A 22298-nucleotide genomic window follows, 5' to 3' on the forward strand; every position below is an offset into this window, starting at 1 on the left:
TTGGTCTGCATTGCTGTCGTTCCAGGAGGAAGCCTCTTATAAAGATAATGCACAAGAAAGCCCGCTAACAGTTTGCGGAAGACAAGCAGACTAAGGACATGGATTACTGGAACCATGTCCTGTGGTCTGTTGAGACCAATATAATTTTTATTTATTTGTTTAAGATGTGTCAAGCGTGTGTGGGGGCAACCAGGTGTGGAGTACAAAGACAAGTGTATCTTGCCTACAGTCAAGCATGGTGGTGGGAGTGTCATGGTCTGGGGCTGCATGAGTGCTGCCGTCACTGGGGAGCTACAGTTCCTTGAGGGAACCATGAATGCCAGAATTTATTGTGACCTACTGAAGCAGAGTATATTCCCCCCTCCCTTCGGAGACTGGGCCGCAAGGCTGTATTCCAACACAACGACCCCAAACACACCTCCAAGATGACCACTGCCTTGCTAAAGAAGCCGAAGGGTAAAGGCAATGGACTCGCCAAGCATGACCCCAGACCTAAACTCAATTGAGCATCTGTGGGGCATCCTCAAACGGAAGGTGGAGGAGTGCAAGGTCTCGAATATACACCAGCTCCATGATGATGTTAAGACAGTGCTGGAAAATAGTGGTGGCCACACAAAATATTGACACTTTGGGTCCAATTTGGACATTTTATCTTAGGGGTAAACTCACTTTTATTGCCAGCGGCCTAGACATTATTGGCTGTGTGTGGAGTTATTTTTAGGGGACAGCAAATTACGCTGGTATACAAGCTGTACACTCACTACTTTACATTGTAGCAAAGTGTAATTTCTTCAGTGTTGTCACATGAAAACATATAACAATATATATACAAAAATGTGAGGGGTGTACTCACTTTTGTGAGATACTGTGTGTGTGTATATATAGATAGAGAGAATATATATATATATATATACTGTATAATAGAGAGAGATAGATGTATATTGTAGATAATCTATAAAAAAAAAAACCTAAATGGCAAGGAAGGTTTGAAGAGTTCAGGGGTCATGAATAAGTAAGCCTTGGTTAGAGGTCAGTAATAACACTGACCTCATGGGTCAGTGCTATTACAGAGGTTCGTAATATTTCCTCATGATATTTCCTCCCCCACGTTCCTCTTCCTCTGATTTCTCTGTCAACATCAATGGCACAACTATCAACCCATCCACCCATGCCAAGGTCCTAGGTATAATTCTGGACTATCCTTTCGGCCACACATCCAGTCACTGTCCAAAGCTTGCCGCCTCAACCTCCGCAACATCTCCAAGATTCGTCCCTTCCTAACCAATGATACCACTCCCTGGTTATCTCTCGTCTCGATTACTGAAAATCCCTTCTCATTGGCTTACCTTTAAAAAGGCTATCCCCCCTTTCAGTCCATCATGAACTCTGCTGCCAGGCTCATCCACCTTGCAAACCGCTGTGTCTGCTACCCCTCTTTGCCAATCCATCCTTTGGCTGCCACTCAACCAAAAAATTAAATTCAAGTTACTAACCATAACTTAGAAAGCCATCCATAACTTGGCCCCCATCTACATCACTAATCTGGTCTCAAAATACCAACCAACTCATTCTCTTTGTTCCTCCCAGGACCTCCTGCTCTCTAGCTCCCTTGTAACCTCTTCACATGCTCGCCTCAAGGACTTCTCCCGAGTCTCTCCCATCCTCTGGAATGCTCTACCCTAATCTATTCAACTATGTCCTACTTTGTCTAGTCTACTTTTAGACGATCCCCGAAAACACATCTCTATCAGCCCATCCCCCAAAGTTATTACCCCTTGTATCTCTTGACCCTCCCTCTTAGATTGTAAGCTCTAACGAGTAGGGCCCTCTAATTCCTACAGTATAGTATTTAATTTGTTTTGCATTTCAGTTATGTCATTTCTTAAAGAACTGGGAGACTTTACATTTTGGTGTATGCTGAATATTTTCTTTCTTAGAAAAGTGGTGTAAACGTGGGAACACATTAAACATTTAGTACATTTCATGCTGCACTTAGCAATTCTTATTGAAATTATTTTAAAAATATCCGTAACTGTAGTGTGAAACACATGATTCCTGTATCTTTGTATTGAACATGCACCAGAGCATCTTTGTCCTTTAAATTGTAAATGCTGCTGTTGAATAAGGCTTGCCCTAAATGATGGAATTTTCTTTCCTGCAACCGTCCCTGCCAGGGGAACACAGTCATTTTTACTAACCGCTAGAGCCGCTGGCAATAATCGCATGTAAAAATCTGACCTGCTTGTTGCACCCAAGTGAAAGGATCTAATGACTTGGGTACAATCAGCCTGCCCATAGATGGTTGAATCTTGGCTTGTTCAGCAGGGACAAACCAAGATTCGAACCCTCTATTGCCAGCTTGAGGCTCCGTTCACATATTGGCGTCCCGGATTGCGGGCAGAATCGTCGGTATTCTGAATCATGGAAAATTGCAAGACGCCCGCACGATTCCCGTCCATTCCAATAGCACCCCAAACTCAAAGCGAATTTGCTGCTATTGTCGCCCTATGAATCCTGGTAAAATCGTGTAAACAATCGCAGGACGCCTGTCGCCCAAAAAAAAAGTACAAGAACTGCGATTCTGTTTGCGAGATTTTTTCCGCGATTCTTCAGGAGATAATCACAGATAAATCGCACCGCATTTGGGGTGCCATTGCAATTGATGGGAATCACGTGGGCGCTCCGTGATTTGCCGTGATCCGGGACGCCAATATGTGAAGGGAGCCTCAAGCTGCCCATAGATGGTTTCTAAGGTGGATGTGATAAGGTTGAAGTACAGACCAACCTGGAGCAATTAGTTTTTTTTTTTATATAACACAGTCTAAATTGAACTATGGTGTTCTCACTGAAAATCACTACACTGTTGAATTAATCAATGTAACATAGAAGTCTTGCATTATTTCTTTATTGTGGGAGAGAAGTTAATTTGCTTATTTTGTCTGTACCCAGCTCTCGATTTCATCATTGCATAAAGCAGAATAGGAGAAAATTGTTAAATTAAAAGATTTTAATTGACCCTTTCCTTTTTGTCTTTATGCTGACCAAAGACGATTACTAGCCTTTTTTATGCAAATATATAAATTGTCAGTGATGTCCGATTCCTTTTAATGTTTTTTGTGATGGGAAGACATTTGATAGTGTTTGAAATCACTAGAAAATTGATATACGCAAGCATTTGTCTCTACAGCTCTTTTCATTTGAAGATATTTTAAGCAAAATATTTTAAATAAATGCTCACTTTTTCTTTTTTTTTTTTTCTTCAGGCATTAAAAGTACTGCGGACTTCTGAGTTCATGCCGTATGTAGTGTTTATTGCTGCTCCAGAGTTAGAGACATTGCGCGCAATGCATAAAGCCGTGGTGGATGCTGGAATCACGACAAAGCTTCTCACTGTAAGTCTTTGCCCTTTTAATTATTGGTCTGCTGATTATATACATGCTCTGGTAACCTCAGCAGCAGATCACTGATTACCATTTTGTTTTAGCCTCATTACAAAGCACTACCACGTCTATGGCAGATGCAAGGGATTTATGTATGAAATAAAGTCATTCAAGTTTTTTTTTTCCAAGCCGGGTAGATTCCAGCTTGCTTCACAGGGGTTAAAATGAAAAATATTTAATGCCTGCCAAAAATGTTTTGGAGACAAATCATCAGATTATATTGACTTCATTCCACATTTGCTTTTACCCAATTAAATTGCACATGTAGAATAGGGAATGCCTGAGCCAAACGAGAGAGCCCTAATGCCGTTACTGCTGATTTTGGCAGTGACGAATACAGTGACAAGATATCCGGCTCATTTCCTAGCACTCTCCTTTGTGTCCTTTGCTAAAAATTAGGTGAGTGCTGTGAGCAATTTATTTGTATTAAACCGTGATTTAGGGTCTTAATGCAATTAGTCTGACAATGTGACATTGCAGTCTTTTGTGTGTTGTGCCCAGGATTGTCCCCACATAGCCTCAGCATATAAAAAAGATTTGTGGAAAATATTTTTTTCCTGGTACGTTTTGTGGAAACAGCGCTTTTCACACTTCCATCTGGGAAAGTTAATCCGCGTTATAAAAAAGTCATTTTTGTAATTGGATCCACTTTTATGCTAGCCTCCTATAGAGGAAATCTGTTCTTATTGTTATCAAACCCTGTCAGGTATACGTTTGTTTCAAGGATAGAAACCTGTTCTAAATTCTGTGTTTAACACAAGTGATGTCTGTATTGCGCAAAGTATGACTGAACCAACAAACAAAAAAATATTGCAGCTTAAAGAGTAACCCACTTTCTCTGTCGCTCATTGACAGACGCAGTCCTCTTGATTAATATCAATTGGGTTATACTGCCCTCCACAGGAGTAGGACACTAGGCAGAAGAAAACGTTCTGGCCACACCTTAGGGTAGTCCCAGAGGGTATATCCTCTCTCTCTCTGCTACAGGATGTCAGTTTTTTTCAGTCTGGTTTCACAGACATTGACAGAATGGACCAAGTTGCTACGCCGTGACCTAGAGGGGAGAAGTATCCCCCCTGGCAGTATCAGACTTGCTGGAGCAGATGATACAAGGGCTACAGTTTGTCTGTGACGCCGCTCTGGACGCCACTCCATTGTTGGGGCGTGTATCGATTTCAGCAGTGGTCCTCAGGCGTGTGTTGTGGTTAAAGTGCTGGTCGGCGGATCAAGGTTCCAAAAAAGCTTTGGCTAATGTCCCCTTTCAAGGGAATCGCCTTTTTGGGGCCACCTTGGATGAGATTATTAAGGATCTCACTGGGGGCAAGAGCACTTTTTTGCCACAGAATACTAAAGGTAAAGGACCTCGTCAGAGACGGGGGCCTTCCTTTTCCGCTCACAAAAAGTTTTTTCGCCCCGGTGGGGCGAGCGATAAGGCAAAGTCCTCCAAAGCCCCTTCAGGGAGTTTCAAGGGGCGCTGGTCGGGTAAACAAAAGTCCGGCTCTTCCAGAGCTGAAGATAAGACCACTAAAGCCTGAAGGTGCGCCCCCACCCATATCTGGGGTGGGGGGACGTCTTCACCGTTTTCCGGATCCATGGCTTTCCAGAATCCCGGACAAATGGGTTCGCGAAGTCATACGGTTGGGATACAAGATCGAGTTTCGATCACTTCCACCGGTGCGATTCTTCCCTTCCAATATTCGACTATCCCCGGATCGCTTAAAAGCTTTGCGGGGGGCAGTAACTGATTTGATGCAACAAGGAGTGGTGGTCCACGTTCCTTGGACAGAACGTTTTCAGGGGTTCTATTCGAACCTATTTACAATACCCAGAAAAGAGGGCAAGGTGCGTCCAATTCTGGACTTAAGAGCTCTCAATCATTTTGTCCGGGTACAAAAATTCAAGATGGAGTCCATTCGCACAGTAGTGGCCTCCCTGCATCAGGGGGATTTTCTGGCGTCCATAGACATCAAGGATGCCTATCTTCACATTCCCATTTACGCAGGACATCAGCGTTTCCTTCGTTTTTCCGTAGGAGAGAACCATTATCAGTTTGCCGCGTTACCCTTTGGTCTCGCCTCTGCTCCCCGGGTCTTCACAAAGATGTTGGCCCCAGTTTTGGCGCTGTTGCGACTGTTGGGCTTAATTTTAGACACATCCCTAGCAAAAGTGTTTCTTCCTGCGGAGAAACTCCAGAAGATTCAGTCAACGATTCAGTTGTTGCTGTCCGTCAACTGGCCTTCCCTTCGGACTTGCATGAGGGCCCTGGGACTGATGGTGGCCTCCTTCGAGGCAGTAGCGTTTGCCCAGTCCCATACCCGAATCCTTCAAAAGGAGATTCTTCTCAAATGGAACAGGAATCCCAATTCCCTGGACAATCGGATCCGACTGAGCGAGCGGACCAGGGAGTCTCTGGTCTGGTGGCTTCGGTCTCCGATGCTCAGCCAGGGGAAGTCATTTCTTCCGATATACTGGACAATTGTCACCACGGATGCCAGTCTATCCGGATGGGGAGGAATTCTCAGCAAATTATCTGCTCAGGGGCTTTGGTCCCTGGAAGAGTCCAGGTTACCGATAAATGTATTGGAACTGAGAGCGATCAGACTTTGTCTGATTCACTGGACCGAACAGCTCCGGGGCAGCCCGGTTTGGATCCAGTCGGACAATGCCACGGCCGTGGCTTACGTCAATCACCAAGGGGGCACCAAGAGTGTTCTGGCGGCCATAGAAGTGGCCAGCATTCTTCGTTGGGCGGAACGATTTGTTCCAGCTCTCTCCGCGGTATTCATTCCGGGGGTGGAGAATTGGCAGGCAGATTATCTCAGCCGTCAGATTCTGGATCAAGGGGAATGGTCTCTTCATCCAGAGGTATTTCACCAACTGTGCCTTCATTGGGGCACCCCGGATGTGGATCTGTTGGCATCTCGGCTCAACAGGAAGGTGCGGAGGTTTGTAGCTCGCTCCCGCGATCCTCTAGCAGACGCTGCAGACGCGCTGGTCTCCCCGTGGGGGCAGTATCAGCTACTGTATCTCAGGTTGCTGCCGAAACTCCTTCGCAGGATAGAGGTGGAGGGAATTCCAGTTATCCTGGTAGCTCCGGACTGGCCTCGTCGGGCCTGGTACGCCGACCTGGTCAGGGGTTGAGCAGAAACTGTCCTTGAGCACTATCAAGGGTCAGGTTTCAGCTTTAGCAGTCTTCTTTCAGAGGCCTCTGGCTACTCATTCCTTGGTGCTGATGCCGGTGCGCACGCCCTTACCGCCCTGGGATCTGAATTTGGTGTTGTCGGTTCTTCAGAAACCTCCCTTTGAAAATATTAGGGAGATTCCCTTGCTTACTTTATCCCAGAAGGTGGCCTTTTTGGTGGCTATCACTTCTGCACGCAGGGTGTCAGAACTGGCCGCATTGTCCTGTCGTTCCCCATATCTGGTGGTTCATAGGGATAAGGTGGTTCTTCGTACGAATCCATCCTTCCTTCCTAAGGTGGTTTCAGATTTCCATCTAAATGAAGATATTGTGTTACCTTCCCTGTGTCCTAAGCCCAGTCATCCTCGGGAGTTTGCGTTACATTCCTTGGATGTGGTTTGGGCGACCAGGGTATACTTGAATACTACGGACTCGTTTCGTAAGACGGATTCACTTTTTGTGATCACGGATGGCCCTAAAAAGGGGTTGCCTGCATCTGCCGCGACTATCTCCAGATGGATCAGACAGACGGTGGTACAGACTTATTCTATTAAGGGTCGGGTTCCTCCATTCCCTGTTAAGGCACACTCCACTCGGGCGCTTAGTGCTTCCTGGGCCTTCCGCCATCAGGCGTCAGTGGTTCAGGTTTGCAAGGCGGCTACCTGGTCGTCGGTTCATACCTTTACAAAATTTTATAAAGTTGATGTGCTGGCATCGGCGGATGCCTCTTTTGGCCGCAAGGTTCTGCAGGCCGCTATTTGAGGAGACCGGTGGTCTACCTCGAGGGTTTTTTTTCTGTTGGGTTTTCAGTTGAGTCTCATCCTTTTGTTTGATGAGCCTTTAAGACTTCTAGTCGGCACCGGTTGGGCCTTCTGGATTGGATTTTGATTTCCGTTATCCCACCCCTCATTTGTGGCACTGCTTTGGGACGTCCCAATTGATATTAATCAAGAGGACTGCGTCTGTCAATGAGCGACAGAGAAAATTGGGATTTTTGTAAGAACTTACAGTAAAATCCTTTTCTCTTAAGCTCATTGACAGACGCAGTACCCGCCCCTCTATTTTTGAGTTGGGTTGGGTTAAATTCTCTGACACTGCTTTGTGACATAACTGACATCCTGTAGCAGAGAGAGAGAGGATATACCCTCTGGGACTGCCCCTAAGGTGTGACCAGAACGTTTTCTTCTGCCTAGTGTCCTACTCCTGTAGAGGGCAGTATAACCCAATTGATATTAATCAAGAGGACTGCGTCTGTCAATGAGCTTAAGAGAAAAGGATTTTACGGTAAGTTCTTACAAAAATCCAATTTTTGTTCCACTCTGGGTGATCTGTGTAAATTGCAGGGATTTTAAGAAACTTTGTTGCAGATTCCTACCTGTAATTCTGAAGAAATCTATGTGTGTTTTCTGTGTTCATGTGGTTAAAGTAATCTAATGGTAATGGTTTCTTAATTATCAACCAGCTGCTGCACCTGCAGGGCTCTAAAGCGTAAAATTGCAGGGTCTGCATTCCTTTAGACATGATTTCCTATTGGCAGTATCTCACTAAAACATTTTTGCAGAGGATGCCTTATATCTGACTTGTATCTTAGTGCAGACTTCTGGGAAAATCAGTGAGCCAATTGCACAAGCAAGAAATGACCTCAGCAGGCAGCGTGTCTATTCAGAACACAATTCTTCTGAGTGGAGGAGGGGGGGTGTGCCTTTCCTCCATTCAGCTCTCTCATACTGTTACTGCAGCCTCCCCGCCCCCTCCTCTGTGCTTATGACAGATGAAGAAAGATTTTAACACGTTTCTGCTGATTTGAAGAGATGTGGGAAAGAGAAGCCTGCAGATAAACAAGAAAAACCTATGTGGAAGGATTTGTTTTATCTCTATCATCTGAGGGTATTAATTTTACTGGGTAAATGTGAGTGTTTATAACTGCTTTATATTAAATGTCAACCTTAATGATTAGTAGTGAGGTATAGAAGTGCTGTACCAGTGCTTGAGATTTGCAAACTGAAGTCACGTTTTGCATAGTTGCATTCTGCAGATTCAGGGGCTCCTGGGCTACTCTGGGCTTTGCAGGCACTTTGGCTACAGTTGTATTTTAACCACTTAAGCCCCGGAAGATTTTACCCCCTTCCTGACCAGGGGGTTTTTTGCAATTTTTTTACTGCGTGACTTTAACGGACAATTGCGCTGTCGTGCGACACTGTACCTAAACGAATTTCACGTCCCTTTTTTTCCACAAACAGAGCTTTCTTTTGGTGGTATTTGATCACCTGTGCGATTTTTTGATCATGTGCTATAAACAAAAAAAGAGCGTAATTTTTGCAAAAATAACAATATTTTTCACTTTTTTTTTTTATATGAAATTCCCCCACAAAAAAAATGTAAAAATCAAAATTTTTTAACATTTTCGGCCAAATTGTTTTATGCTACATATGTTTGGTAAAAAAAAATCGCAAAAAGCGTATTTTGATTGGTTTGCGCAAAAGTTATCGCGTTTACTAACAAAGGGAAAGATTTTTGTAATTTTTGGTGTTTTTTTTTAACGAGTAATGGCGGCGATCTGCGATTTTTTTTTTTTTTGCGGTACTGCGACATTGCGGCGGACAGATCGGACCCTTGACTGACATTTTTGGGGCTACCAGTGACATTACTGCAGTAATCAGTGCTATATATATGCACGGTTACTGCAAAAATGACACTGGCAGGGAAGGGGTTAACTGTATTGGACAGGGAGGGGTTAAGTGTGTCCTAGGGGCGTGATTCTAACTGTAGTGGGACATGGCTATTGGTGTAAAAACAAAGATCAACGGTTCTACATAGTAGAACCGTCTGATCTCCATTTTTACACAGGGGAGAATGACAGGCGGCTTGTTTACATAAGCCGCTCTGCCTTTCTCCCGCTGTACCGACGATTGGCGAGTGACCGGCGGACATCGGGTCCGCCGGTCACACGCCCGCACTCCTCCCTGAACGAGCCGAGGCGGGCGCGCGCTCGCCCGCTATTGGCTCCAATCCCAGTGACAGGCGAGTGACGTAGATCTACGTCACTCTGCCTGGCCGGGGCTGACTGCCGCAGTAAATCTACTGTGCGCAGTCGGCAACCGGTTAAAGATTTATCATCTGATTTTGTAGTGTTATTTTTGTAACATTGGTTGTAGAGTGGTTGTAATGGTAAAATGTTTTTTTTTTTTTCTTTAACCTTAATGCATTCTCTGCACTAAAGTAAAACTTCAAATGCTTCTCCCCCCAGCCCCTCTCAAATCTCAATCCATCGTTGTGTACGTCTGCAGCAGCTCACAGCTCTTTTCGCCCTTCTCACAAGAGACTCTGCAGCAACGGGAGCCATTGGCTCCTGCTGCTGTCAATGCCTTCTTGGCTCGGTTTATGCAACAAGATCCTTTAGGTTATCACCTTTTACCTTTGGTTGTGTGTGCACTTTTTGCATACAGTGCATGAGAATATGCTATAATCACCTGTGCCCTTGAAGATTGAACTATCCTCCTGTCGAAACGCGTCGGACTTGCCAAGCCCCTACCCTTAGGGGTTGGGTTACTTGTGATTTTTGCCTTTATAAGTAACTGTATTCTGTATGGGCCTTCACTGTCACAGCCGCATTGTTTTTATGATGTACTACATTGTACGTGTCCTTTTCATTTTATGTGTTAAATAAAATTTATATATTTTAAGCCAATTGAGACTATATCAGATATTGCTATACCAGAGCCCTTAACCACTTTACTACCGGAGGATTTTGCTGTCTTGCGTCCAGGCCACTTTTTGCGATTCCACGCTGTGCAACTTTAACTGACAATTGCGCGGTCGTGCGACACTGTACCCAAACGAAATTTACGTCCTTTTTTTTCCCACAAACAGAGCTTTCTTTTGGTGGTATTTGATCACCTGTGTGATTTTTACTTTTTGCGCTATAAACAAAAAAAAGTGTTTATTTTGAAAAAATAATATTTTTAACATTTTTTTTTTATGAAATTCCCCCCCCCCCCCAAAAAAAAATGTAAAAATCAAAATTTTTATACATTTTTGGCCAATTTGTTTTCTGCTACCTATGTTTGGTAAAAAAAAATTACAATGAGCGTATTTTGATTGGTTTGCGCAAAAGTTATTGCGTTTACTAACTAAGGGAAAGATTTCTGTCATTTTTGGTGTTTTTTTTTTTTACGCGTAATGGCGGCGATCTGCGATTTTTTTTTTTTTTTTTTTTTTGCCGGACTGCGACATTGCGGCGGACAGATCGGACCCTTGACTGACATTTTTGACACTTTTGGGGGTACCAGTGACATTTCTATAGTAATCAGTGCTATAAATATGTTACTGTAAAAATGACACTGGCAGGGAAGGGGTTAATTTTAATGGAGAGGGAGGGGTTAATGTATGCCTGGTGCTTACTGACGTGTGTGGGGGGAGGTGACTGAGTGACACAAGGACAGATCGCATGTTCAGCTATGCTGAACACTGCAATCTGTCACTCCTTGTCACCTAGGAGATCCGCCCGCTCTGTTTACACAAGCGGGCGGATCTCCAAACTCGATTCCCCGACGATCGGGGAAGAGCAGCGGCGATCGCCGCCGCTCCTCCCCTGGCCCGACTCCCGCTGTGACTGAAAACAGTGGGAGCGCATCCCCGGCGGCGCGCGAGCGCCGCCTACAGGGGGAGGAGTCCAGCGACGTAGGTCTACGTCGCTGGACGGAATCGAGCCACTTTGCCGCAGTACGGTCAACGTGACCGGTCGGCAAGTGGTTAAAGTCCCACAGAGGGGTTTTTTCCTTGTTCCAAAAAAAAAAATGTTACAATCACTTTAATCTGTTTAAACTTGAAGGTTTTATAAGATTGTGGTTCTGTGAATTTGTAAGGGTAAGCAGGATATTGCTCTGTATTTCAGTGTAAGGGGGATACAAGCATACAATGTTAAGGACATCTGAGATGTTAAAACGGCAGGCAGATGCCACAGTTTACTTTGGGGCAGTATATGGTAGAGCTGCAGGATTCTGGATAAAATGAGAATCGCTATTTTTTGCTTAGAATAAAGATCACGATTCTTGGGGTAACATCATCTTTTACATTATACCAAAAAATTGGGTTAACTTTACTGTTTAGTTTTTTTATATTCGTTAAAGTGTATTTTTTCCCAAAAAACTGCGTTTGAAAGCCTTCTGTGCAAATACAGTGTGACATAAAAGATTGCAACGATCTCCATTTTTTTTCTAGGATCTCTGCTAAAAAAAAAAATCAATAAAATGTTTTGGGGTTGGAAGTAATTTGCTAGCAAAAAAATCCTAAATTTTAACTTGTAAGCAACAAGTGTCAGAAAAAGGCTTAGTCAAATATCTCTATTTGCAGACGATATCTTGTCTCTTACTTCACCTAGGATCTCATTGCCCAATCTTTTGGCTCTTCTGGACTTGTTTGCTGTCTTTTCTGGCCTACGTATCAACCCTGCTAAATCTAAAGCGATGTCCGTCACTCTACCCCCCCCCCCCCCCCGCTGATTTGGCGGCCTTTCCTTTCCAATGGCACCCCGCTTTGCCCTACCTGGGGGATAAGCTGTCCCCCACATATGGCAATCTTTATGCTGTTCACTATCCGCCTCTCTTCCACCACCTGACTGACCTTTGGAGGGTTTTCGGTCCCAAATTTACGCGCTTACTACACTGCAGCGTCCATAGCCCCACTCTCTCATCTACATGACACGTTTCAAATGCCATTATGGGCCACAATTGATCTGATGGATGCCTGCCTGATTCCCCTCTCCTCTATCCCTTGGTTTCCCCCGAAATATCGTCCACCGAATCTGCGCCCATGCCTTCTTCATTCTCTTAGCCTTTGGTATTGGTATTCTATTAAATATTCGGCCAATTTGAACTCTCCTCACTTGCCACTATTGTGGCTTTTTCCATGTCCTATGTTTCAACCCGGCTATGATGACCCCCGGCAATTTTCCTGGTGGGTGGACCATGGCTTTGTGGATGTTCACTCGTTATTTACCCCCGCAAGGATACTCCCTTTTGGGGCCCTTCGATCCTCACATGATATCCCCTTGCGGGAACACAACCGATACATGCAACTTCATCATTTTCTCCAACAACTTACTAACATAAGCCTTTACTCTATACGCTTACGCCTTTTGAAAGTCTCTGCAGGGCTCGACCCCACTTGCCGGGGCTCATATTTCTCTTATGGCGCTTTTCCACTGCATGGAACCAAACGGTTCGGCTCGCTTTTGTGCTTTTCCACTGCTGGTACCGCATGGTACGGTGTAGGAACGGTACGGTACGGCGGCGCTTTTCCACTACATGGAACCGAATGGTACGGCTCGCTTAAACAGTACCACCTCAGTTGTGGTTCCAACAGGGCCGTACCGGTACTATATCCCACAATCCTTTGCATGCAGCCTTGACTGTTTGTCACTACTAGCCACTGATTGGTCAGAGAATCGGTTATCCCACCCACTTTACTTTAGTGGAAAAGCAAACCGTACCGAACCGTTCCAACACCGTACTATGCGGTACCATGCAGTGGAAAACCAACAGAACCAAGCAGGGCCGAGTGGAGCCGAGCCGGTACTTGCAGTGGAAAAGTGCCATTATATGCCTGTATTGTTTCTTGCGACACGCCACCGTTCTCTGCCTATCATTCCCACTGGGAACTGGAATTGGGGGGTGGGCTGGACAAGGAAGACTGGCAACACATGACAGCTGCTCTCTCAAAATGTTCTCGTAATGTTTTTAATGTTTTAATTTTGGAAAATGCATATAAGGTGTTTTACAGTTAGTATTATACCCCAGCTAGACTGTCTAAATTTATACCTGCATATTCTCCCCTGTGTTTTTGGGGTTGTGCTCAGGAAGGGACTATGGCGCATATTTGGTGGACGTGCCCTAAGGTGTGCAGACTATGGATCAGGATCTACGCTTTGCTCCGTAACATTTTTCATGTGACATTGAAAAGGGACCTGTATGAGGCACTTCTTTGCAAACCTATTCCCGACCTATCCCGTAGGCAGCTCCAGTTAGCCCAGCATTTGTTCACTGCTACGAAATTGACAATAGCCCGGTCCTGGAAGACCCCGATGCTTAGCTTTGAGGCAGTCAAAAATCGTATGAATGATGTTCTGACCAATGAAAAATTGACAGCAATAGCCTCCGATTCTCATGACAAATTCTTAAGGTGTGGGATCCCTGGATTTCGAATGTTGCCCCTTCTAGATTTCAAGCCATTCTCCTCTCCATTTAAATGCCCCCCGGGTGCTCGCCACGCAGGACCTGCCCTTCCTTTCCCTCTCTTCTCTCTGCCTCGTCTTCTTCCTCTTTGTCTCCTTTTTTTCTTTCTTATCTCCTTTCTCTTCTTTGTCTACCCTGTATTGATCCTTCTTTTTGCTTTGTACTATATGACCATGCCTATTTATGATCGATGGAACATTCTCAGAATGCTGCACAAGTTGTGGTTTGTACTATGTGTCACCGGGGGACTTTTGGTCCCCGCTTTATTCATTTTTGCTTACGAATTCCACCTCATTCACGGCATCCAATGTTGGCTCGCGCCCTATGTTTGTATTTTCTATTTGATGCAACCTGTTTATATGTTCCATTTTTCGCATTGTACTTGCATGCCTCTATCTGATGTATGTTTATGCCTTTTCTTTAATAAAAACTTTTGTAAACAAAAAAGGCCTAGTTTAAGAGATTAAGAGCCGGTTCACACTGCCACGACCATAAAGTCGCCCCATGTCGGAGCAACTTTTTACAGCGATTTTACCGCGACTTGTGAATTATTTTGCAGGACTTATATGACAGACGACTTTGTGTTTGGCCAATCAGAATATGATGTGTTGTGACCTAATTCCCCTTTTCTGTTTTTTTTTTACTCATTTCCTCATTGCCCACCAGTGCCACTGCCCACCAGTGCCACGAATCAGTGCCACGAATCAGTGTCAACCAGTGCCACGAATCAGTGTCAACCAGTGCCACGAATCAGTGTCCACCAGTGCCACGTATCAGTGTCCACCAGTGCCACGTATCAGTGCCACGAATCAGTGTCCACCAGTGCCACTTATCTGTGTCCACCAGTGCCACTCACACAGACCAAGCAGAGATAATGGAATATATATACCATTTTATATATATATATTCCATTATAGGCATGGCTGCAATGTGGGTAATGCCTGGCTAATCTCTTTCTTCTTCCTGGAAAGTCTGATAACAAGTCGTGTCAATTTATATATATATTCCATTATAGGCATGGCTGCAATGTGGGTAATGCCTGGCTAATCTCTTTCTTCTTCCTGGAAAGTCTGATAACAAGTCGTGTCAATTAAGATAACGATGCGACTCCCATTGAAGTATATGGGACAGGTCGGATCACAGGTCGCCTCAAAGTAGTACAGGAACCTTTAATGAAGTCGGAGCAACTTCAGTAGTGCCAATTAAGACAACACTGATTGATTAACATTGCTTTTGTTATGTCAAGCTATCTGGGGCGACGTGGGGCAACACAAGTTGCCTCACAAGTCGCGCTAGTGTGAATGGGCTCTCAACTGCCCTCACTTACGGAAGGTCATTCCTTTGGTCTAAAACCGGGGTCCTCAATAGGCGGACTCCGGGCCGCCTCCGGACCCACACGGATTAAAATCTGGACCGCCGAAGCGGTCTGCTTCCTTCTGTCTCAGCGGGGGACAGAATGGAGAGGATCGGGAGGATCGGACTGGCTGTGTTTAGCGCTGCATGATTACAAAAAGCCGAGTACAAGTTCTTCTGCGGCGGAGAGGATGTCCTACAAAGTCCCGCCTCCTGGGCCGGCTGTTACCTATGATAGACAGAACACTGGTGACGTCTATCATAGGAGCCAGTGTCCAGGAGGCGGGACTTTGTAGGACATCCTCTCCGTCGGGTAAGAAGAACTTGTACTCGGCTTTTTGTAATCATGCAGCGCTAAACACAGCCACTCCGATCCTCTCAATTCTAACCCCCCCCCCCCGCTGATGACAGAAGGAAGCAGACCTCGGCGGTCCAGATTATTGGGGGCACGCACACTGGTCACTGCATTATTGGGGGCACAAACACTTTTCACTCTGCATTATTGGGGGCACGCACACTGGTCACTGCATTATTGGGGGCACAAACACTGGTCACTGCATTATTGGGGGCACAAACACTGGTCACTCTGCATTATTGGGGGCACGCACACTGGTCACTGCATTATTGGGGGCACAAACACTGGTCACTGCATTATTGGGGGCACAAACACTGGTCACTCTGCATTATTGGGGGCACGCACACTGGTCACTGCATTATTGGGGGCACGCACACTGGTCACTCTGCATTATTGGGGGCACGCACACTGGTCACTCTGCATTATTGGGGGCACGCACACTGGTCACTCTGCATTATTGGGGGCACGCACACTGGTCACTCTGCATTATTGGGGGCACGCACACTGGTCACTGCATTATTGGGGGCACAAACACTGGTCACTGCATTATTGGGGGCACGCACACTGGTCACTCTGCATTATTGGGGGCACGCACACTGGTCACTCTGCATTATTGGGGGCACAAACACTGGTCACTCTGCATTATTGGGGGCACGCACACTGGTCACTCTGCATTATTGGGGGCACGCACACTGGTCACTGCATTATTGGGGGCACAAACACTGGTCACTGCATTATTGGGGGCACGCACACTGGTCACTCTGCATTATTGGGGGCACGCACACTGGTCACTCTGCATTATTGGGGGCACAAACACTGGTCACTCTGCATTATTGGGGGCACAAACACTGGTCACTCTGCATTATTGGGGGCACGCACACTGGTCACTCTGCATTATTGGGGGCACGCACACTGGTCACTCTGCATTATTGGGGGCACGCACACTGGTCACTCTGCATTATTGGGGGCACGCACACTGGTCACTCTGCATTATTGGGGGCACGCACACTGGTCACTGCATTATTGGGGGCACAAACACTGGTCACTGCATTATTGGGGGCACGCACACTGGTCACTCTGCATTATTGGGGGCACGCACACTGGTCACTCTGCATTATTGGGGGCACAAACACTGGTCACTCTGCATTATTGGGGGCACGCACACTGGTCACTCTGCATTATTGGGGGCACGCACACTGGTCACTGCATTATTGGGGGCACAAACACTGGTCACTGCATTATTGGGGGCACGCACACTGGTCACTCTGCATTATTGGGGGCACGCACACTGGTCACTCTGCATTATTGGGGGCACAAACACTGGTCACTCTGCATTATTGGGGGCACAAACACTGGTCACTCTGCATTATTGGGGGCACAAACACTGGTCACTCTGCATTATTGGGGGCACAAACACTGGTCACTCTGCATTATTGGGGGCACAAACACTGGTCACTCTGCATTATTGGGGGCACGCACACTGGTCACTCTGCATTATTGGGGGCACAAACACTGGTCACTGCATTATTGGGGGCACACACACTGGTCACTGCATTATTGGGGGCACACACACTGGTCACTCTGCATTATTGAGGGCACACACACTGGTCACTCTGCATTATTGGGGGTACACACACTGGTCACTCTGCATTATTGAGGGCACACACACTGGTCACTCTGCATTATTTGGGGCACACACACTGGTCACTCTGCATTAATGGGGGCACACACACGGTTGCTCTGCATTAATGGGGGCACGCACATGGTCACTCTGCATTAATGGGGGCACGCACATGGTCACTCTGCATTAATGGGGGCACGCACATGGTCGCTCTGCATTAATGGGGACACGCTCTGCATTAATAGGGGCACACACATGGTCGCTCTGCATTAATGGGGGCACACACATGGTCGCTCTGCATTAATGGGGACACCCTCTGCATTAATGGGGGCACACACATGGTCGCTCTGCATTAATGGGGGCACGCACATGGTCGCTCTGCATTAATGGGGACACGCTCTGCATTAATGGGGGCACACACATGGTCGTTCTGCATTAATGGGGGCACACACATGGTCACTCTGCATTAATGGGGGCACGCACATGGTCGCTCTGCATTAATGGGGGCACGCACATGGTCACTCTGCATTAATGGGGGCATGCACACTGGTTGCTTTTCATTAATGGGGGCACGCACAATGGTCGCTCTGCATTGGATGGGGGCAAGTTTTGGGGAATGCCTTTTTTTGTTGTTGGCGTTCTGTATTTGGAATTTGACGGTCACTTTTCCGGACCTCGGACTGAATGGAAAATTTGTAAGTGGACCTTTCAAGTTTACATTTGAGTACCCCTGGTCTAAAAGAAGGAAATTGTACATTGTAAAGCATTGTGTTTATAGTTATCTAGCAGTCTTAACAATGTTGATAAACATTTTCTGGAGGCACTTTCTTTTTTTTTTTTTTTGACAGCTGTGAATGAGCAGAGAACAGCTCTGTAAGAATCGAGGACATGTCGTTTTAAGATCATGAGTGGGGGTGGGGGGGTAAATTTTTTAACGATTTTCCGTGCAGCTCTAGTATATGGTAAAGTACTAGCTTGAAGAAATGGGCCCCTAAAAGCCTGTGTGGTCCAACATTTCTTGCATGAGTTGGTTAAAAGCCTTTTCTGTATTTAACCACTTCCTTATCGCTGGACGTCATATGACGTCCTTGGTTTTAAGTGGGGATATCCCCCACTGCTCTCCGGTGCTTCTGCTGGCTCACCTGTGCGATCAGTGAGCCAGAGAAGGAAGTTGGCTTCATTCCACAAGTGTGCGGCCATGTTTTCGGTTTCTGCGCCATTGTAAATGGCGGCGGCCATTTTATTGTAGTCCTAGTGCGGTGATGTGCTGCGGGGGCCTCTAGTGTCAGTGTCGGTGCTTCCTCTTTGATCGCAGTGTGGAAGGCTGTTTGGCGCTCTCCAGCTCTGGGGTGGCGAGTTCTAGTGGGTATACGATCCTTCCTTTGCTATATACAGCGCTGGGGGTGAGAATTCTTGTGGTGCTCCAGCGGTGTGCAGGGGGGCGGCGCAACTCCGATTAACCATGGAGCCTCTGGAGTGTGCATCACCACCTGACCCACTCCTTGAAGCTGCGGGACCCTCTTGGTCTAAGTCTGTCCTGTCGGCCATGATGACGGCCCTGCAGTCACTTCTATCTAAGGTTGATATGGCCCTGCAAAGGCGGTAGCAAGAAGCTCCCCCTGCCTTTACCTGTATCCTCTGCCTCAGAGTCTGAGGTGGAATCCTCCGCAGCAGCAGCCACGCATGATTGTGTCAGTGCGAGAAACCTTAAAGTTGGAGGACTCAGCTAATGAGTTTTTTTGACGCCGGTGCAGTTTGGCACCTTCAAATCATCCAAGGTGACAAAGGTGTTCCCCTTTCATGCCTATTATGACGAGATTGTCACTAGTCAGTGGGGTTCCCCGAAACGCATGGTTGGAATACCGAAGCGTTTCACTAGTAGATATCCCTTTGAGGAGTCTCTCCTGAAGAAACTAACGGTTCCACCGTCGGTGGACTCTCAGGTTTCCAGGCTAAATAAGGCCAAGCTTTTGCCAGTGGAGGATTCTCCATCCCCTAAGGATCTTGTGGACACGAGAGCTGACTCTCTGGTCCGTTACCTTTACACCGTGGCAGGTTCAATGTTGAGGCCGGTGTTTGCTATCACCTTGGTATCCCAGACCTTAACAGAATGGGCAAAAATTTTATGCCAGGATCTGGAAGGGGGGTCAACACCCTCCTGAGCTGGCGGATCAGTTGATCCAGGGGTTACAGTACATTTGTGATGCATCTTTGGATGCGGCCCCCTTGGCCGGCAGGGTATCTGTGACAGCGGTGATTCTTCACCGCATGATTTGGTTGAAGTACTGGTCGGCCAAACAGGCTTCTAAAAGTGCTGACTGATCTACCTTTTGTAGGTGACCGTTTGTTCGGTGCCTGTATGGAAGAGATCATAAGCGCCATATGTCTTCCCCAGCCTGAAGGGGCGCCCTCACACGCATCTGGGGTGGGGGAACGTCTTCGCCTTTTTCTGGAACCGTGGACCTTGTTCATTCAGGACATATGGGTCCACGTGTTGATTCGGTTTGGTTACAAGATCGAGTTTCGGTCCTTGCCTCCAGCAAGCTTCTTTCCTTCCAACTTGCGCCTTTCTCACAATCGGCTACAGGGTCTCTATGGGGCAGTGCAGGACCTGTTAGCACAAGGAGTCATTGTGCAGGTTTATGAGTCAGAACGTTTTCAAGGTTTTTATTCAAATCTGTTTACAGCTCCCAGGAAGGAAGGCAAGGTTCGTCTGATCTTGGACCTCAAGGCTCTGAACCATTTTGTGCGGGTTTAGAAATTTCAGATGGAGTCCATCCGCACGATAGTATCTTTCTTTCATCTAGGGGATCTGGCTTTTATCGATCTTAAGGACACTTACCTTCATATTCCAATATATGTCAGGCATCAGCTTTTTCTTCCTTTTGCTATGGGCGAGGAGAACTGTCAATTTGTGGCATTACCCTTTGGTCTCGCCTCAGCTCCTCGGGTGTTCACAAAGGGTTTGGCCCCAGTCCTGGCCTTTCTAAGGCAGAAGGGGATCGCGGTACTGGGTTACCTGGGCGATCTGCTTCTGCGTGCAGAGTCTTCTTCGGCTCTAGAAGCCAATTTGGACATTACTGTGTGAACTCTTCAGGAGTTCGGATGGACACTGAACTTTCAGAATTCGGCTTTGACTACGTCCACCAAGCTGTACTACTTGGGTATGACGCTGGATTCAACATTTGCCCGGGTGTTTCTTCCACAGGCGAAACTACTGAAGCTGCAGGATGCGATTCGGCTCATGTTATCCAACCGTCGGTTGTCGCTCAGGGCTTGCATGCAAGTGTTGGGTATGATGGTTTCCACCTTTGAGCCAGTTTAGTTTGCTCGGTTCCATACCAGACCTCTGCAAAGAGAGATTCTGGCCAAATGAAACAAGGATCCGCTGTCGTTGGACGATCTGATCCTGTTGAGTCGGGGTACGAGGGAGTCTCTGATATGATGCTTTGCCTGTGAAAATCATTTTTTCCCCTGTATTGGACAGTGATTACAACGGATGCCAGTCTGTCCGGTTGGGGAGGGGTCTTAGGAGTGTACTCGGCCCAAGGTGTTTGGACTCGAGAGGAGTCCAGTCTGCCGATCAACATCCTGGAGTTTCGAGCGATCGGCTGTAGCATATGTCAATCATCAAGGGGGCACAAAGAATGCCTTGGCGGCCCGGGAAGTTGCCGGCATCTTGAGATGAGCAGAACTATATGTTCCAGCCCCCTCTGCTGTGCACATTCTGGGGGTAGAGAATTGGCAAGCGGATTATCTCAGCCGACAGAAGTTGGATCCAGGAGAATGGACTCACCCGGAGATGTTTCATCAGCTGTGCCTTCAGTGGGGGACCCCTGATGTGGACCTATTGGCCTCCTGTCTCAACAGGAAGGTGCAGAGGTTCGTGTCAAGGTCCCAGGATCCTCTGCCCAAATCCGCAGATGCCCTGGTTCAGTATTGTCTGATTTACGGTTTTCCTCCAATTCAACTTCTGTCGAGACCGCTACGCAGAATCGAGGTATGAGATTCCTGTCTTTCTGGTGGCACCAGACTGGCCTTGCCGGTCTTGGTACGCAGGCCTGGTAAGGCTGGTAGCAGATGTCCCATGGAAACTTCCTCTCAGGGAAGATCTTCTGTCTCAGGGACCAATCTTCCATCCTGCTTTGCAGTCGCTGGCTTTACCAGCTTGGCTATTGAAAGCCAGGTGCTGAAGGACAGAGGGCTGTCGGAGTCTGTGATTCCTACTTTATTAAAAGCTAGGAAATCTACTTCCAGAAAAGTTTATCATAGAGTTTGGAAGGCGTACATTACTGGGTGTGAGTCCCGGAGGGGGGTCTCTCCCCGTTCCTTTTCTGTGTCTCACCTGGAGTTTCTACAACTAGGTGTAGAACAACGTTTAGCTCTGGGCACCATCAAGGCCGTTGGCTGCGAAGTCCTTGGTTCACACTTTTGTGCAAGGAGTTTACCATCTGGCTCCTCCAGTGCGATCCCTGGTACCTCTGTGGGATCTCAATTTTGTACTGTCGGTGCTTTAAAAGCCTCCTTTTGAAAACATTTGTGAACTCCCTCTGCTCACTCTGTCGCAGAAGGTGGCCTTTTTAGTCGCTATTACTTCTGCACCTAGGGTGTCGGAGTTGGCTGCGTTGTCCTTTTCGGTCACCTTACCTGGTGGTTCACAGGGACAAAGTGGTGTTGCGACCCTGTCAGGCGTTCCTTCCTAAGGTGGTCTCAGGGTTTCAATTGAATGAAGATATTGTGTTACCGTCCTTATGTCCTAAGCCGAAACATCCTAAAGAAATTGCTTTACATTCCTTAGATGTTGTCAGGGCTATTTGGGTGTACCTGCCGGTGACTGAGTTGATTCAGAAATCCGATTCTTTGTTCTTACGGATGGACCTCGTAAGGGGTAGGCTGCATCTGCTGCAACCATTTCCAGGTGGATCAAGCAGACGGGGGTGCAGGCCTATTCTATTAAGGGTCAGGTTCCTCCTTTCCTTGTCAAGGTGCATTCTACAAGTGCCTCCTGGGCCTTTTGCCATCACGTGTCAGTGGTTCAGGTGTGCAAGGCGGCTACGTGGTCGTCTGTACACACATTCACAACGTTTTTAAAAGGTGGCTGTACTTGCATCTTCGA

At 46.8% G+C, this 22298-nt stretch overlaps 1 protein-coding gene across 3 annotated transcripts in view; it reads left to right on the top strand.

The window, feature by feature from the left end:
- The window catches only part of PALS2 (protein associated with LIN7 2, MAGUK p55 family member), a 311218-nt gene that overhangs the window by 270514 nt on the left and 18406 nt on the right, over nucleotides 1-22298 (top strand). For all 3 annotated transcript variants that reach the window (XM_082259378.1, XM_082259377.1, XM_082259376.1), the window contains exon 11: nucleotides 3264-3392. In XM_082259378.1, the coding sequence (XP_082115504.1) occupies nucleotides 3264-3392 (129 nt within the window). The remainder of the gene's footprint in view (nucleotides 1-3263; nucleotides 3393-22298) is intronic.

Source organism: Pelophylax lessonae (assembly GCF_965119305.1).
Source record: "Pelophylax lessonae genome assembly, chromosome: 5".
Classification (NCBI taxonomy): Eukaryota; Metazoa; Chordata; class Amphibia; order Anura; family Ranidae; genus Pelophylax; species Pelophylax lessonae.